At 44.1% G+C, this 18775-nt stretch overlaps 1 protein-coding gene across 1 annotated transcript; it reads right to left on the bottom strand.

The window, feature by feature from the left end:
* Window positions 1–6712: 6712 nt before the first annotated feature.
* Window positions 6713–18657, bottom strand: LOC142391615 (oxysterol-binding protein-related protein 11-like). The gene is made up of 13 exons (XM_075477486.1): window positions 18246–18657; window positions 17842–17910; window positions 17574–17749; window positions 17153–17232; window positions 15854–16042; window positions 13975–14173; window positions 12923–13068; window positions 12692–12832; window positions 10672–11134; window positions 10232–10418; window positions 9879–10061; window positions 9609–9762; window positions 6713–9393 (listed from the first exon to the last, which is right to left on the bottom strand). Exons 1-13 carry the CDS (start codon window positions 18359–18361, stop codon window positions 9337–9339), a joined length of 2160 nt encoding a protein of 719 aa, XP_075333601.1. The 5' UTR covers window positions 18362–18657; the 3' UTR covers window positions 6713–9336.
* Between the last annotated feature and the right edge of the window lie 118 nt (window positions 18658–18775).

The raw sequence follows: 18775 nt of genomic DNA, 5'->3' as shown, positions 1-18775 counted from the left end.
GCATGTCAGCAACACTGATTCATTTTTGTCGTCTATCTGGTAGGCGATGCCCTCCACATGAGTGAGAAATTGCAAATATTTAGAGCCAAAAGAGGAGGTGGTTATCCAGTTAGAACTATATTTACAGGGAGTATAGGTCAGATTTACAATTATCACCTTGATTAGGGTTTGAAGAAAGGCAACTTGGGGGACATTTGTCATGAAATTTTGGGTGTGGAGACATGTGAAAGAACACCCTGTTTCATGACTCGAAAATACTTTGGTATACAGAGGAGCTCATGGTGTCCATGGTCCTGTGGCCGCAGAACAAGCCCAAATCATCAGCCCTCGTCTTTCCTCATTGACATCGTGTTAAAACACACACCTGAGTGCTCCAGACCAGCAAACTGGCAAAACTTCTGCTTTATAGACTTTATAGAGACACTCACATTCGCTGATGATCTCGTTCATTTGATCGGCAGCACCTGGCTGCTTCTCACCCTCTCGATTCCCATGGAAAGCATTAAGGATGGACTCGTTTTTCACACAGTTTATTTTTGGCTTAGATGTTGTTAGATAAGGAGGACGTTATGGAACACGTCATGTTTTATTGATAATCCGAGATCTTAATATGTATAATATGTAAAATGTATAAGGCCTTTAAGAACAGGAGGAATTCCTTTTTTTATTATAGTTTCTATGGAGTAAAATAGCAATCAAAAAGATGTGTGCATAACTCGCATATTATCGTAATGTTAAACATTTGTATGTCGCTAAAATTGTTTTACATAAAATGCTGCTGTCATACACGTGAGTGTTAGGATTGTTTTTATGCGAGTCTGAGTCTAAAATCTGAGTGTAAAGTCTTGTGATTACAACTCTAATTTCTACGACTACGAAGTCTTCGCTGTGAACACGAATGCAAGTTTGTGGGTACGAGTAGAAAAGTGCTAAAATGACGTCACGTAGGTCACAGGCAGGTCACAGGGAAAAGTAGTCGAACCGCGACTCCTACAAACGCGCATGCGCTAAAGCCAAAGATGGCTGACAGCAGTGGACTGAGTGGAGCTGCCCGCTCAGGTGAAGCATCACAGGTAAAGTCAACAACGTGTATATTCAATATTTATTTAATAAAAATTGTACAATTTAAAATGATATACAGTTCATGGGCTTACAGACCTACTGCTTTAGCTTGCAAGCTAACGACATGCTGGTAACACTAAGTTAGCGCTAGAATTACTAGCATTAAAAGTTGGCTTGAGCTAGTTAATTAGCACTGACATGCAAAATATGAAATAATTGATTCGACACATAATATTGACCAAAATATAACTTTTGTCAATTTATAGATTGTGTCATTTGGCGTATAAATCTATCCATCCTATAAGTCTGGTCTCTTTTCTTGTTTGCTAATCCTCCTCTCGGCCTTGTGCATTTGTTTACAATGGCGAGAAATCAATCAGTGGATTGATGGATTATCATACACACATTATGACATGTATATTTGTGTAGTTTTATCTGTCATAAACAAGAGATTACGGATTACGGGGCGCGTTTGTGTCGCGGTGCACCAGAGACGAGAGCTGGGACACCAGGTCGGAATCTCCATTCTCCATGTAACAAGTTATAAGACGTTTATTTAACCAGCACTATTACTCTGAAACTGTTTTAATTGAGGTAAAAATTGTTGAAGAGCTGGGTCTTTAAGAGTTTCTTGAAGATATTCAGGGACGCCCCTGTTCTGGTAGCGCTCGGTAGGTCATACCACCATTGTGGAACGACACAAGAGAAGAGTTTGGATTGTCTTGTGCCTGGTGTAGGCACCGCTAGACGACAATCCTGTGACGACTGGAGTGACTGAGTTGTGACATAAGCCTTTGCAAAAGCATTCAAGTAGATGGGAGCCGTTCCATGAAGGACTCTGTAGGCTAACATCAGTGACTTGAATTTGATACGGGCGGGTAGCCAGGTGGTAGCCAGTGGAGCTCAATGAACAGAGGGGTGACGTTTGCTCTATTTGGCTGACCGAAGACCAGACGCGCCGCCGTGTTCTTGACCATCTGCAGCGGTTTCACAGCACAGGCTGGGAGAGCAGTTAGGAGAGCGTTGCAGTAGTCAAGGCAGGAGATAACCATGGCTCGCACCAGGAGCTGGGTGGGTTCGTGTTGGGATAGGTATGGCCTGATCTTTCTCATAATAAAGCAATGCAAAGCGGCATGATCGAGCAAGAAAGGTAACATGATCTTTAAAGGTTAGTTGGTCATCAATCATCAAACCCAAGTTTCTATGCTACCTTTGATGGAGCAAGAGATAGGGATTCGATCGATCTCGCAGACCCAACCTTCACATCCTGAATTTGCCTGAAGGAAGTGAAGATGATCATGACCCATCCATCCATCCATTATCTTCCGCTTCTCCGGGGGTCGGGTCGCGGGGGCAGCAGTTTGAGCAGAGAAACCCAGACGTCCCTGTCCCCGGCCACTTCCTCCAGCTCTTCTGGGGGGACCCCGAGGCGTTCCCAGGCCAGCCGAGAAACATACCATACCATACCATACCAACTTTATTTATAAAGCACTTTATACACCCACAGGACCAAAGTGCTATACACAATCATAAAATACAATACAATCATAAAATAGAAGTGTCAAATATAAAAGCAGTACTAAAGTAATTCAAATGTAAACACAATAAAACAAAGCCAAACATCTCAGATTGTGCCAAAAGCCAAAGAAAAAAGATGGGTCTTAAGTTGAGATTTAAAAACAACAAGTGAAGAGGCCTGTCTTATGTCCAAAGGAAGGTCATTCCATAGCTTGGGAGCTGCCACAGAAAAAGCACGGTCCCCTCTGAGCTTGCGCTTTGTCTTCGGGACCCTGAGAAACAACTGGTCAGCTGACCTGAGGGAACGGGAGGGTGTGTAGGAATGTATCAGCTCAGACAGGTAGGGAGGGGCAAGGCCATTAAGAGCTTTAAAAGCAAATAAAAGGATTTTAAAAATGAATCCTAAAATATACTGGCAACCAGTGTAAAGAAACTAAAACGGGAAATATGGTCAAATTTTCGTGTACCTGTTAAAAGTCGTGCAGCAGCATTTTGAACCCTCTGAAGCTGGGAAATGCATGAATCACTGATGCCTATATATAGTGCATTACAGTAATCCAGCCGTGAGGTCACAAATGCATGGATTGCTGTTTCAAAGTGCTGTCTAGGAAGAATAGGTTTAACTTTGGCTAGCTGCCTTAAAGGTAGGGTAGGAGATCCTGGATTTTGAGTCCAGCGAAGCTGCATTTTGAAAATACACAGGTAAAAAGTCCCAACCCTTTTCTTCACTTTCCCCCCGAAGGCACGCCTCTAGAGTACATGAACGCACACGAGCACGAAGGTGCACGAGCGCTGTTCTGACAGCAAGCATCGATCGCTGCCGTATTTAGTATTTAGTATTTAGTATATGCTATACTAAAACTATACGTTTAATAATGCTAGGTGCTAGCCAAGCTGGCTCTAGTTTAGCTTCCTGCCGCTTCTGGACGCGTAATTCGTTCACGGAGCAGGGTACGCGCACAGGGGGAAGGAAGGGGAGGGGGAGGGAGGAGCAGATTGCAGTTTGATAGACGCATCAGAATCCAATCATTGTGAACGGTCCGTTCACAATGATTGGATACTGTTTTTCCTAGATTGTACGTTCTAGAGGCCACTAAAACTTTTCATATTAATGTCAAAACTTTTAATTAATTGGTTGCAATGGGGGTGTGAAGAGTATTTCAAGCAACATGTAAAAAAAAATTCCAGAAAAAGATACCCTACCCAACCTTTAAGTGAAAAAAGCTGGATTTTACAACAGCTCTGTGAGCTTCCAGCTTAAGACCAGCATCCATCTTGACCCCTAAATTTGTAACAACCGGCTTGACATACTGAGCCAAGGAGCAAGCATCGGACAGAGAGTCTTCATTGGAACTGCCAAAAATCACTACCTCTGTCTTATCTTCATTAAGTTTCAAGAAATTTAAAGCCATCCAGGCCTTCAAATCTTCCAGACATAAGAACAGAGACCGAAGAGAGGTGGAGTCTGCTTTCTTCAATGGTACGTAAATCTGTGTGTCATCCGCATAACAATGAAAAGCAATCCCATATTTCTTAAAAACAGAACCAAGAGGAAGGAGGTACAACAAGAAGAGAAGAGGGCCTAGAACTGAGCCCTGTGGGACACCACACGACAGTGGAGCAGAGGAGGACCTATGGCCATCAAGACAGACACAAAAAGTACGCTTGGCCAAATAAGATTTAAACCAATCAATAACAGATTTGTTAAGATCTGGGATTCGTTTATGGAGTTTTTGGAGGGAGGGGGTTTGTCGGAGATTGTATAATTTCTTTTCTTTTTTCTTCTTCTTCTGCTCATGTTATTCTTTTTACTTTCTTCACTAATGTTAATTTCCGGATTTTGTATCTACTTACTGTTGTGCTTCATGAATATGTCTGTTAATGTGCCTTCTTTTCTTTTGTTTTTGTTTTTGTTTTTGTTGCCTTGTTTTTGTATGTGGTTGTTTGTTAATTAAAAGAAAAAAATCAATAAAGATATTTGTCAAAAAAAAAACAATCTAGGGCTATATGACCAATGCCCACCCACTGTTCCAAACGGGAAAGTAAAATTCTGTGATCAACTGTGTCAAAAGCAGCTGATAGATCCAACAACACCAAGACAACACAGTCACCAGAATCAGTTGCTAAAAATATATCATTAAAAACTTTTAAAAGAGCTGACTCTGTGCTATGAAATGATTTAAAACCAGACTAAAAAACCTCTAAAATATCATGTTCAATGAGATAGGCCATTAGCTGATTACAGACTACCTTCTCAAGAATTTTTTAAACAAAAGGCAGTTTAGAGCTAGGTCTATAGTTCGCCAAGAACTATAGACCATAGTCTCTCCAACGTGTCCTGGGTCTTCCCCGGGGCCTCCTCCCAGTGGGACAGGCCCAGAACACCTCACCAGGGAGGCGTCCAGGAGACATCCTAACCAGATGCCCGAGCCACCTCATCTGACTCCTCTCGATGCGGAGGAGCAGCGGTTCTACTCCGAGCCCCTCCCGGATGACCGAGCTTCTCACCCTATCTCTAAGGGAGAGCCCAGACACCCTGCGGAGGAAACTCATTTCGGCCGCTTGTATTCGCGATCTCGTTCTTTCGGTCACTACCCAGTCTACACAACTTTTTTTCTTCACATTTCACTCCACCAGTTGTAGAAAAGTCTAACTTCTGCTGAGGACTTGTTGCATCCCAACATGAAGAAAACCCAAAAAAGTGGAACAACATATTTCCAACAGGAAAAATATCAGGTTTGAGAAATGTCAAAGTCTGCACTCTTTTCTAAAGTTTCCACTGAGAAGATTTTTTTAAAAGTTCATAGTCACTCATATTCAAATGACCAAAAACCTCTGAAATAAACACTTCCCACCTTCAGCTTAAAGGCAAAGTATGCTGAAGTCAGGTTTAAACTCATTTCAAAAGAAAAAACAGCATCCAAACATTAGCTCTTCTCAAATTGGACTAAGTGTAGAACAGGGTCATTTTTCTTTTTTAGTTACACATAGAAATTGGTATGAAGAGTTTAACATTAAATCATATATATTTATTTATACAGCTGATACAACTGTTCACAGGACAGAAGTCCTCAGCTTCCTGCTGGGACACATAGTCACATGTAAAGGTAATATGTAAATTGTGGAAAAGCAATCACTGTAATGTTATCTTTTTCAATTTGGGATGAGAAAGGCATTCGTTCTTGTTTGAATTGAATTGAATCCGAACTCAAAGACTGTCCTTTATCCAAATAAGGTACCAACTCCCTGTCAAAAGATTACATTTGACCCCTAACCATGATCATTTCCTAACCCTCGCTCAGAAGTCTGGATTTTTAAAGTCCCAACCCTGCGTTATTGGCTAAACCTAAACAGGAAGTGACAAAGTTCCATACTAATGTGTTGTGTTTACATGTGAACAAGACCACAAGTAAAATGAAGACTACTTGTATGTGCGTCTGTAAGTGATTATGGTACAGAGAGGCCACTTATTTCAAAGTAAAAGCTTAAGATCTGTCATATTTAGGAGCACTTTCACATGTGACTGTGTGTGGGTTTTTCCTGTGATCAGCTATCACAGTCTTGAAAAGCAGGTGTCCTGCCCAACAACGGGGTCAGCCCCACTTCCTCATAAGATGTGTTTTTTTTATCTTTCTTTGCTCAGAGGTGCTGTGATATTCAGGCTCAATAATTACTCTTAAACTATGATTCCGAGCTGCAGGACTTTCAGGTTAAGTTTGCAGTTCCGTGAGAGGATTCTTAGCTTTCTGGCCACAGCCCAGAGGAATTCCATGATCGCCATGTTCTTTCTTGTTTGAATTGAATTGAATCCTAACTCAAAGACTGTCCTTGATCTAAATAAGGTACCAACTCCCTGTCAAAAGAAGGTTGCGCGTTTGTAGGAATCGCGGTTTAATTACTTTTTCCTGTGACGTATGTGACGTAATTTCAGCACTTTTCTACTTGTACACAGAGCCTTAGAAAGACTTTTTACACCACTCCACTCGTACCCACAAACTTGAATTCGTGTTCACAATGAAAACGTCGTAGAAATTAAGAGCTGTACTCAAGACTTAACACTCACAGATTTTAGATTCATACTCACATTAAAAACAATCCTAAATTAAATTATGTTAAAGGATACAAAACACACTTTACAACTCATAAGCAATTTTATTCGATTATTACCATCACACATCCATTTTTCTACATGATCAGGTTTCCTTCAATGTCAGTGCATTTCATAGGTCAGCAAGACAACCAGTGGAATTCAAAAACCAAGAGAATGTCCAAACCTAGAGTAAAAGTGCTCAGTCGGCTCCTCTTGACATCAAGCACTGATTCTTTAAAAAAAAAAGAAAAAAAAAAGAAGAAAACACTCCAAAATGAAACGTACACCATTGCATCGGTCAGGTGAATAACTGATGAGAACGCCGTGCTCCTTTCGGGGGGAGGCGCACGCAGAAAAGAGTTGCATAAGGCACCAAGACTGACGGGGGAGTAGCTTATCGATGGCGGGGGAGGAATTAACCGCTTCTGACGCGATAACACAGGGAAACTTGGAAAAGGTCGGGCTAAATATCAGCGTCAAGGTAGATAAAAACAAATGCGTCACAGTACAAAGGATCACTTTCAAAGAAACACTGATGGAACAAAAAAAAAAAAAAAAAAAGGGGGGGGGGCACACACTCCAATAACAAGAGCAATTAAAGCGCATGAAGGAGGGGGTAAACACATAATCAAAGAAAAAAGGTAATTTGGTTAAAAGCTTCCATCCGCAGATGTGTACTTGGTGCAGCTGATGAGAACAGACACCGTCGTCATGCGTTGGGCGACTTTTGAGATGCGTTCGTGTGAATCGGTAGCATTTATTTATTCGAATTCGGTTATTCGTAAGCTAGTCTACGACATGCCATTCCTGCAGTGTGACACGGTCAATAACATATCCACATTAAAAGCATTCGACAGCATGAGTTAAATGAGAATTTAGAGCGAAAATGCTCCATATAATAAAAGAATTTATTCAAAAAAAAAAAAAAAAGTACAGCATGTGAAGTGGAAACTACTGAATGTCAACATTAATGGAAATACTGCCTGGTTAAAGAGCCGTTTTAATACATTTTCCAAATAAACCGATAAGCAACTATAAGCAGAGCACAAACATGTAAGAAACGATTTACACACTGTAATACAGACACAAAGTGTTTATCACAACTATATATTCCATTAGTGCATAGTCTTTGCTCACAGCGACCAGAAACCATCTGTTACACGCTGATGAACTGCTTGTAGATGCTGCTTTAAGGGGATTTTTTTTTTTCCCCCCAGTTTTGGGGCTCTAAAGGAAAACCACCCAGATGACATCACAGTGATGTCTTCTGGCGAATCTTACTTTAGGAGACAGCATGACGTTAAAAAAAAAACAAAAAAAACAGATTTCGCTTTTTAAATATGTCATCAGATACATTATTTACGACAGCGTATTGGGAGAGATTTAAGGCAGGAAAGGAAAATTACAGCGCGGAAAGGGGGGGGGGGGTTATTAGAGGAATTCTGACAGGAAACCGTTAAATATTGGAGAAGCTCTGAGATGCAAGTCATGCATCGATAAGAGAAAGGAATGATGGGAGCTCACGGAAGCGGTTATGTACATTTCTGAGAAAAAGATTCACAATTTTATAAGGGGGGAATAAAATTAGGGTAAACCTAGGACTTAAGTGGAGAATCTGAGGAGGGAAAACATAATTCATCGGGGAGAGAATTTCTAAAATTTGTGAAATCCAAGTGGTGTGTTTACGACGAAACGCCAACAACCGATTAAACGGGTACCCTACCAAGTCGGTTTAATTAAGTTTTTCCTGCCTCAAATTCCCCCCGTTAATTTTTAGAGAGAATAAAATTGTCATCTAAAAAAAATAATACATTGAAAGAATAATACTATTATAAAATAACAAAAAAAAAACAACAACAACAGGAAGGAAAGAACAGCTGCCCCCCCCCTCTAGAACTTATTGGAAACATAAAAATCACCGAAGTACCCTTCGAACATTTTGCTCAACCTTCTTCTAATGCAACTTCGCAGGGGTGGGGAAAAAAAAAGAAAAGAAGAAAAGAAAAAGAAAGGCAATCCAATCTTTCAGTTCCATGATAATTTAATAAAGAATTGCCCAGATAGCTCAAAATACATTATGCGTTTCTGCTTTAAAGTGTGAGAAATCCAGTGAGAAACGACCTCGCAGCCTGAACTGTATCAGGCAGCGCTGCAATTGTTTGGGTTTGTTTTTCTTTCCTTCTTATTTTAGAAAAAGGTGAAACTCCTAAGATGTCATGTCCACCCGCGTGCGAGCGAGAGACCAGATGGAGCTAAAAAAAGAAAAAAAAAAAAGAAAAAGAACCACACCAAGGCTGATCAGCCGAGCCAGAACTAAGAGCTTCGTCCATCAGACTGACTTAAGGCTGTGAGTACCATAACCTGTACGAGAATGTGTTTTCACTGACAGTGGATTATTTAAAAAAGAAAAGAAAAAAAAACAAAACAAAACAAAAACAAAAAAACAGATTAGAAGTACCAAAAAAAAAAAAAAAAACCTTGTACTTTGGAGGCTTTGTGAGCATCATGAGCGAGAACGCCTTCAGACACGCCGTCCCTCTGATCCTCTCCCCGCGTTGCGTTCAGTGCAGTCCATGCTTTCATGTCATTACCGTCGACAGCATGCGTGTGCGCACATGGACACACACTCACGAATCTACAACATCCAAAAGAAAGAGTCGAAGAAACTAGGATTTAAATGTAGAGTTTTTCCAAAGTGGCTTGTGATACACCCAGCCTTCGCCCTGGAGGAAGAGCACACACACACACACACACACACACGTCAGGATTTTATTAGTCACGACCAATACGTGAGAGGGTTGAAACGCATTTGATTACAAGCAGTGCGGTCGTGACTGACCATTAAGATTTAAAAAAAAAAATAATAAAAAAATAAAAACACAGCAGAAAAATGGGAATTTGGAGCCATATCAAGCTCAGTTTGTCCCCCAACGCTCACCTCTTTGTCAAAGTATCTGGTCCTCCACGGCGTTTCCGTCTCGGCGCGGTGCCTCTCCTCAGTGCGCTGCCTCTCCTCGAGAATCCTCTTGTGCTCGGTGGCTTTTTCGATATCTTTCTGCCGTAAGGCCTCGGTCACGTGCTGCCACAGGCGCCTTTATTTAAAAAAACATATATAATAATAATTTTAAAAAAAGTATTACAACATATTACTGTTTTTTTTTTTTTCTAACCCCCCCGCACATCGAACAAAAAGGTCCACTTCTCTGACCTGGATTCAGTCGGTCCTTGCTTCTCGGTGGGCCGAACGAGCTTCCTCGTAACGGGCAGCTTCTCGACGTCCACCACCCTCGTCTCCCCGGTGGTGTAGCTGAACTCCAGCGCGCCGTTCCACTCGCCTTGCACGCGGCACACCACCGCGTTTGTGGGGTTGTGCTTCACCTCCGCCGTGACTCTAAATGCAGTGCGGAAAGGGTAAATTAACCCCGCTTTGTTTTTTTTTTTTTGTTTTTAAATAATCACATTTGAGGAACAGTGGCACGAAAAAATAATAAGCGAGTCACAGCCAAGCGAACGCCGTTGTGAGCCTTTATGTAACCATGGCACCAACAGGGGGACACGTACTTGTGTAACTTGCCGCCATAAAAGGGTTTGGTCTGGAAAGTGATGACTGCTGAGTAGCCGGATTTGGCGCAGCTGATGTTGACTTTGCCGCCCAGCTCTACCCAGGGAACAGTGAGGATGGAGCGCGCGTAGGCACAGGGCAGCGTGAAGGTGTACTCTTCGTCGTGCTCAAGCAACTGCAGGCAACCTGAGGAAAAAAAAAACAGAAGGAAAATATTCATTCACGAGAAAGGTTTTTTTTTCCTCAGAGTTGTAGGACTTTTTTTTCATCCTGCCTGGAGAAACTGTAAATTCTATCCTCACCGCTTCCACCAGTCTGCGATAAAGCTCATTAATAACTTGAATTTGTTGTAGAGAAAAGGTGAAATATGAAAGCTTTCCCCTGCGATCCTTGCTGCAGGACAGGCTCAAGATCCATGAACCTGGAGGTGCCGACTCACCTTCTCCTATCATAGACACTCCAATGGACATCCCCATGAACTTGCTCTTGGTCCACACGTGTGTGTTCACACACATCTTCCTCTCCTGGCACTCGGCGTAGAAGCCAGACACGGGGGGATGGTGGGACACCTGCTCTGCCACAAAGCGCACTTGGTAGGGCTCCTGGGTGGTGGCGGCCGGTTCGGGGCTTCCCTGCGAGGACTCCTTGGAGGCCTCCGGCACCCTGGGTACCCTCCAGGAGCAGTGGAAGGACTCGCCGATGATGGGGTTGTAGGGCTTCTTGGCAATGGCGCCCTTGCGGCCCTCGTGGAAGGAGGTGAGGTAGTACTCGACAAACCGGACCATGCGGTCCTCCGGGCTGCCGCCGTCCGTTATGGCGACAAAGAGGTCCGGGTGGGACATAAAGTCGGCGTACATCTCCAGCAGGGAACGCTTCTCCAGGATGAAAGTGGGGAGGACCACCTGGTGGGGCAAGCGAGAGAAAATAAGGATCTCCAGTAGGAAAGGAGCGTCCTGTGAGCCGAGTTTCGGCCTCGTTTTGGCGTTGACGAAGATAGTCTGGCTAATTGGCTGGGGCCGCGAAAATAAAGCGTTTTGCTTCTAAAAAACTATATGTGTTCAAAAGAGTAATACATTTACATCACAAAATCGTCCATCCAGAAAAAGTCAGACCTCACAATCGCTTGGCGCTATTTTTGACTCCTTTCGTATCAATGCGTTCAGCCACCTGCCGATAGCCGCGCCTGTTACGGTGTTTACTGCTCGGTCTGCATTGTGAGGTCTGACTTTTTCAAGATGGACGATTTTGTGATGCAAATGTATTACTCTTTTGAACGCATATTGTTTTGAGAAGCAAAACGCTTTATTTTTCAAGCCCCAGCCAACTAGCCGGACTATCTTCATCAACGCCAAAACGAGGCTGGAACTCGGCTCACAGGACGCAGCGGGGGGTAAGAAAATGTTCATAAATGATATTGCTAATATGGGATGTCATACAGCTTCATGTCAAAAGAGGCGAACTATCCCTTTAAGAGTGACAGCTCTGTTTGGCAAACTATCTTTCAGAGATAGCTTCTCAGGTTCGGCATCACCTTATGGCTCACTGTCAGTCCAGCGTGTGACAGCGAGGTGCACAGGACACGACCCTGAGGTCAGTGTCCACCAGATCGCCGTCTGAGGTAAGCATACTGAATCCACCCGATAACTGCGATAAAACAGAAACCCAAGAGGAGGATAGAGTGTCTATCCAAGCCAGTGTCCTGGACTAGTGATTACAAACCAAGAAGTGCTTATTTCAGTCAGAGAGTCATCCCAAAAAACAAAATCCTGACTCCGATACCGCTCTGATGGGCAGGACGTCGTCGCTTTCTTTAAATGATTAAATTTAAGTCGGGCCTGAGTCGAGTGGTTCATTCGACAACATTTTTTTTTTTTTTCCCCTAGAGAGCCCGAGAGTTCACCGACCCGAGTCGCTGCTGCACTTGTCAGAAGTGAGATGCAAAAATATTCTAAAAGAGACTGCAAACCTTATTCTGAATTAAGATACTACCTCTGTTGCATATTTAACTGCACAACGCGCAAACCTTAGAAAAACCACGAGGGCAGACTACCTAAAACCTTTGAGTTCACATCTCTCTGTCTTAGGAGCTGAACCTCTGGTTCGGTCCTCCTCTTTGTGGGAAGCTTTTTACCCCCAAAGAACGCATTTTTATACAGCGGAGGAAAACAGGGAAGTCAGCCCCCTTCACAGTGCCCGGCAGAGACTCAAATTAACTGATATTCAGACGCACTTGGACCAGCTGAACGGTACACACTGAAACCTTTTTATTTTTTTAGAAAAAGATGGACGTTTCAAGCATTTTCAGAGTTTTTTTTTTATTTTTTTAAATGTAGTCTATTCCATGGTCAGACTTTTGTAGACAATCGCATAAACTGATAAATAATACCTCGTAATGAGTAGAAAAGTGCTGGTTGATGGGGATTGTTCTGCCGTTTGGCAGCAAATGGAACCCGACCTACCCGTGTGAGGTCCATGCCCAGCTTCAGCTGCGACAGCAGGTGTAGGATGACACTTCGCTCCTCCTCCACGGCTCCCAGGTCTTCCTCCTCGTCTGTGAAGGAGTCCTCCTCCTCATCCTCTGCATCTATGTCCTCCTGTTCCTGAGAGAGTATGGGGGGGGGGTTAGTTCTGTTAAGCAACCTTGTTCCTCTGATTAGCCGATTATTTGCGGAGTGGATGTCTCTTCTTACCCCGGAGAAGCTGCAGGAATCGGGGCTGCTGAGCTCCAGGCGGCCCCCCTCCAGCGGGCCCTCCCCCGTCATGAAGCTGCCCAGAGAGCTGCTGCCGTTCTTCAGGATGTCGGGCACTTTGGGCTCCAACCACTCGATGGTGGGTCCTGTTGTGGATGCCGGGGAGGACACAGCAGCAGATTCAGACGTACTCATGGCATAACGCCCCCCCCCTCCCTTCCTCCAGAGGCCCCCTCACACAGCTGCACGCACACGTCGCTCTACAGTCGGCCCACCGTTCGCCACACGACACCCAGCAATCGGCTGACTAGAGAGATGGCGATTCCTTAGACTGCTGCTCTTGAGCAAAAGAGTGTAACCCAACGCCTCTTGATGAACAGGTATCAGGATACTTTGGCCCCGCCTACAGGAAATAACCCCAGCCTATGACTGGCTAACCCTCTCAGAATGGGAGAATGGTGTTTTTAAATGGACATTTGGCAGTGGGCGGATCTCATTTAAATTCACCTCGCACGTCGTGGGACAACTTAATCCGATTGGCTGCGGCAATGGGTCTTGACTCGATGAAATATACAACAAGTAATGAGATCTGCTGTGAAAAAGTGGGACACGTTTTCCTCGCTTCGAATGATCCCGAACAGAAACGGAGACGATAATCATCGAATCTCAAGCGTCACTTTGGGCCCTCGGAAACTTTTGTTTACTGTATGCTTTGTCGGCATGCAGCTGAATTGGAGCTGCACCCCGTCCCTCGAATGTGTTGCAGGTGGATATTTAACCGTCCGAGATCTAATTACCTTCGACACGGGTGGTAAGAATAGGTATGGTTCCCTATCAATAATGCAAAATAATTCCACTGCGCGGCCAATGCGAGCTGTTTGTCTTTGATTAGGTGAAGACCTGCATGTGCAAGGCTATGATTTTAATTTTGAATACTTAAAAAAAAAAAAAAAAAAAAAGTGGTTCATCAGCAAATCCAAAAGAGAAAGCACCAAACAAAATCTACAAAAGACAACACACACACACACACACACACACACACACACACTGACCTCCGAGGGAGCTCCTTTGTCTGGCCACCTGCTGCAAGTGGAGGATTTGCAGGCACTCGTTGAGGCAGTTCATGGTGGCCATGGAGGTGGCTTTAAGCATCAATAAATCCTGATCTAGAGGTGAGAGGCCAGGGGCTGCAGGCAGGCCCTCGATGCTCTGGATCAAGTCTTTGTGCTGGCACTGGGCCTGGCTCATCATCTGGGGGGGGGGGGGGGTAAGGAAAATAAATAAATAAATGGCAAGGACGTCTGGGTCATTTCAGGGAGGAATCGTGTCAAACGTCTCATGCGTGTCACGAGATCTTTACTTCTGAAGAGACAGCTTGAACTTTCAGGATAGAAAGCAGGTTGAAGGATCTCTCTTTGGCTTCATTTACACTGCAAGTCTTGATGCCCAGATCTGAGTTTTTGCCTAAATTCGATTTTTTTTAACGTGTGGTTACACGTACTTTAATAATGTGACTCATATCTGATTCACGCGATTACACTTGCCTATCACCTGAAACATCGCGCATGCCACCTTAAGTGTTTACCAAACTCTACTGCTGAGGCAAATGGACGACGTTGACATAGGTGTGATGCTAGTGTTGCGGTACTTGAGAAGTTCGCCCAACATTGGCAGGATTTTAAGGCAGAGAAGGAGGAAAAGGGCCATTATTGCATCCTGTGCACACGCTGCAATTATTGCCTCCTCAGAGGAGTGTCTGGGTGCGAGACCGATCCCAGGACTGGTGGGAGAATGTTGTGGCGGGCTTTGATGAAGAGCAGTGGGTCAGCAATTTTAGAATGAGCCGACAAACTTTTGATATGCTGTGCGAGAGTTTGTCCCCATTCTTCTCCTACCAAGACACCACATTTGGTCGGGCGATTCCACTGAAAATGCGTGTGACGTGTGGAACGCAATGTGTAAGAATATCCGATGTGCCTGTTTACACGGCGGTCGCATTGTCACATATCCGATTCGTATCTGATAAATTTCCACATATGAAGGAGGCCTGTATCCGATCTCAAAATATCCGAATGCATGCGTCCTTGTCCTATTTACATGCTCAAAAAACATATCGTATCTGTGTCACACGAGCAAAAAAAAAAAAAATCAGAATTGGGTAACATTTAACTGACAGTGTAAATGTAGCCTTAGGTTCATACAGCAACATTAAAAGCAAAAAAAAAAAAAGACAAAATGTATCAATTATTGTTAAGCTGTTGAATCTTTAATCACAGCCCAGCTCACGACTTAAAAATCTGAACATCTTCTATCCTTCTATCTTGTGATGTTTTTTGAGAAAAAAAAAAAAAAACAGAACCAAACACGGCTGACTTAAAGAGATGGACAACAGCGCTCCCTGGTGCACATTCTGCAGCCTTCACAAGGCCTCAAGTGAAAATTAGACTCCAAATGAACTAAAAGAGCCACGATGAACCGAGTGTCACCAGCGCATAACGTACTTCTAACTGTTGAGTCGGACACCTGCTTTTTTTTTTCTGCTCTGCAACTTTTTTTATTCATTTTTTATTTCTTTTTTAAACGAAATCCACAGTGACTCTGCATCGTTATCGGCTCGTTTGTGTTGCCTCAGCTGAGCGTCCCTCTCGAGATGCATGATGCGTGTCAGATATTCGGTGGATTACACATGATCTTGACCACTTGACCGAATCAGTGGAAAAACACGGCAGAATGTCTTTAATTTGCTTGTTTTAGTTGATCTGAACTAGAAATGATCAGATACTAAAAACTGCTATCAGCCTGTCTCGGTCTGAAACATTCCACGTCTCTTGATTTGTCTTTTGCCCCCCCCCCACAGCGGTATTGAAAATGGCATCAAATCTTTTCCACGGTATCCAGTTTTGAAGTTCTCGTGGCGTCGGCTCACTGTACCTCTCTGGCGTCCATCAGGTGGTCGGGCAGCAGCGACCTCTTGCTGGAGTAGAGCGACGAGCCCTTGTGGCCCTGCGACCAGTTGAACACGGAGGCGGGGTTTTGGCTGGGTCGGCGCACGGACATGGGCGAGCTGCCACTGCCCTGAGACGCCATAGAGTAGCTTCGGGACTTGGGAGGGGGATTGCTCTGTAAGATGTAGAAAAAGCAGTCCAAGTGTGAGCTCAGTCTCCTTAAAGGGATAGTTCGCCTCTTTTGACATGAAGCTGTATGACATCCCATATTAGCAATATCATTTATGAACATTTTCTTACCTCCTGCTGCGTCCTGTGAGCCGAGTTCCAGCCTCGTTTTGGCGTTGACGAAGGTAGTCCGGCTAGTTGGCTGGGGTTTAAAAAATAAAGCGTCTTGCTTCTCAAAACAATATGCGTTCAAAAGAGTAATACATTTGCATCACAAAATCGTTGTCCAGGAAAAAGTCAGACCTCACAATGGCTTGGCGCTATTTTCTCTCCCTTCATATCAATGCGTTCAGCCACCTGCCGATAGCCGCACCTGTTACGGTGTTTCCTGCTCGGTCTGCACGGTCTACACAGCCCGTAGTGATACGAAGGGAGAGAAAATAGCGCCAAGCAATTGTGGTCTGACTTTTTCTGGAGGAACGATTTTGTGATGCAAATGTATTACTCTTTTGAACGCATATTGTTTTGAGAAGCAAAACGCTTTATTTTCGGGACCCCAGCCAACTAGCCGGACTACCTTCGTCAACGCCAAAACGAGGCTGGAACTCGGCTCACAGGACGCAGCGGGGGGTAAGAAAATGTTCTTAAATGAAATTGCTAATATGGGATGTCATACAGCTTCATGTCAAAAGAGGCGAACTATCCCTTTAAGTAAGGGATTCTGATTACGAGGGCGTTCAAATGTAAAGACGGAGTAAAAGAAATGTGTGCAAAACAAAGCCCTTCTGTGTTTTTAGTTCTCACCTAGCTCCAGAACATTAAAGCAGGTTGTTGACACCGTAGTAGTCACTACGTAAAAAGGGGGTAAAACCCATATTTTGTGGGGTTTTTCCTCCCATTTAACATTGAAATATCACTGCTCAATGTCTCCTTTGGAATCCAAATTGGCAAAACAGGAAACTGAACACGGTCCAGCTCACATCCTCTCACATGACTCACGAGCTATAATTGGAGGACGAAGTGCGAGGTACAACACAACTCTATTAAAATAATCTGTCGCTCTTCATTATTGCCGACTGGCAGGTTGAGACCGAGTACGTGCAAAGGAGGGTCTTACCTTCCCCATGGCCTCTGTGTGGTGTTGCGTGCAGATCTGCAGCCTGCTGACCCAGTGCTGCCTTTCTTTGGCGTCGGTGGCTACACAGACAAACGTGAAAAACAAACAAAAAAAACAAAAACAAGATAAATAAAAGCTGAAACTTATTAAGGCAACTCGTGGATGATCTTGCTCTGCATCGATCCTGTGTGCTCCTGCCTCCCCGGCAGCAGATAACGGAAAACATTCAGATCAATGCTGAGTGAGCAAGACTGATGATGATGGCAGAAAGCCTGGAATTTAAAAAAAATAAATAAAAAAAATGCAGCTGGCAGCCATCAGTGAGGTGCAGCCAACTAATATGATGCACTCTGAGTGAGGGATGGACCGGAGGAATCTAAATCCACTTACTGTAGTCGATAAATGAGTCTGAGTGTCTCACCCCTGAGCTTGTACTGCTCCCCGCTGATGGCGTTTACTGTGAAGGTATGCGAGTCTTCATCGCTGGGGGAGATGACGGCCCCGGCCAGGGGGAGCATGCCGCGGGGCTTCTGCGGGCGCGACTGCTCATTGACAAAATACTCCAGCAATCCCACCTCATTGTTTAAGACAAAGAACCTGGAAAACAACAGCCACCATGACAGGCTTAATCAAACATATGACTGCACACAGGTTGGCATTATATCTAACGAAAGGTGTCAAAAACTCACCTGTACTGCCACCCTGTTACCAGGTTGGTGTATTTCATCAAGTAGCCGTCGATATTCTCCATGTGGTCACTGGGGAGAAAAGAGGAGCAACGCTTGAACTGGGTTCACACCTCTGAGAGCACAAAAGTAAAAACACACTGAATCAATCAAGGAGAAATGCTTCAAGACCGGTTTGTTCAAAGGGCATTGTGGTTCAACTTCCACCCACAGGTTTGGTCATGCACATAAAGGCAAACAGTGAAACTCAATCACAAAACCCGAGCATGAAATTAAAAAAAAAAAAAAAAAAAAGAAGACATAAATCACTTTCATTCTGTTGGTGACTTCCAGGTGAACTGAATGACGCCTCACAGCAGTTAACTCGGCTCAATGTTTGAGCGTTATCAGGTTAAAATGCCACCCACCTGTACTGCCAACTTTTGGCACTTGCTCTCCCCGAGCTCGGGGTTCTGTTCTGGGGAAATACATCCAGCTTGCCCTCGTTTTCCGTGATTCGTATGGCCGCAGTTTCCCCTTGCATAGTCACCCGCGACGAAACCTGCGCTTGACGTTATCTCAGGCTGCTTAGCTTTAGGCTAACCTGTAAAGCTAGCTGAGATTTAATGAAGCGGACGAGCCTCTTTTCCAGTCACGGCCGAGGCCGTCGATTCATCCCTCAACAAAACGCTCCCCCACGACCTGCCGCTGACGCTGGGACTGTTGGCTGAGCTACGGGCGATAAAACATGTCTAGTCTCTTGGAACAGGGAGTCGTTGGATAACCTGTGTCTGCTAGCTCGCCTGATATTTACTGCTTTGCTAGGAAAACTGTCAGGTGACTGCCTACGTCAGCGAGTTTCCGTTTGAGATTAAAAAAAATAAAACTCAAAGATAAAAGGAATTTTAAGAAATATCCGGATGAAACGTTGACGTTACTTCTGAAAAAGAATTATATA

Source organism: Odontesthes bonariensis, chromosome 11, assembly GCF_027942865.1.
Source record: "Odontesthes bonariensis isolate fOdoBon6 chromosome 11, fOdoBon6.hap1, whole genome shotgun sequence".
Taxonomy (NCBI): Eukaryota; Metazoa; Chordata; class Actinopteri; order Atheriniformes; family Atherinopsidae; genus Odontesthes; species Odontesthes bonariensis.
The sequence above is the reverse complement of the archived record's forward strand: the minus strand, read 5'-3'. Positions and strand labels throughout refer to the sequence as shown.

What these genes read in the sequence shown, in the direction of transcription:
- LOC142391615 (XM_075477486.1), bottom strand. Translation starts at nt 18,361, where the DNA reads ATGCAAGGGGAAACTGCGGCCATACGAATCACGGAAAACGAGGGCAAG. An exon ending in GGAGCAGTACAAGCTCAGGG is followed by an intron (nt 17,233 to 17,573) that starts GTGAGACACTCA and finishes TTGTCTGTGTAG; the next exon opens with CCACCGACGCCAAAGAAAGG. An exon ending in CCAGATACTTTGACAAAGAG is followed by an intron (nt 9,394 to 9,608) that starts GTGAGCGTTGGG and finishes CTCTTCCTCCAG; the next exon opens with GGCGAAGGCTGGGTGTATCA.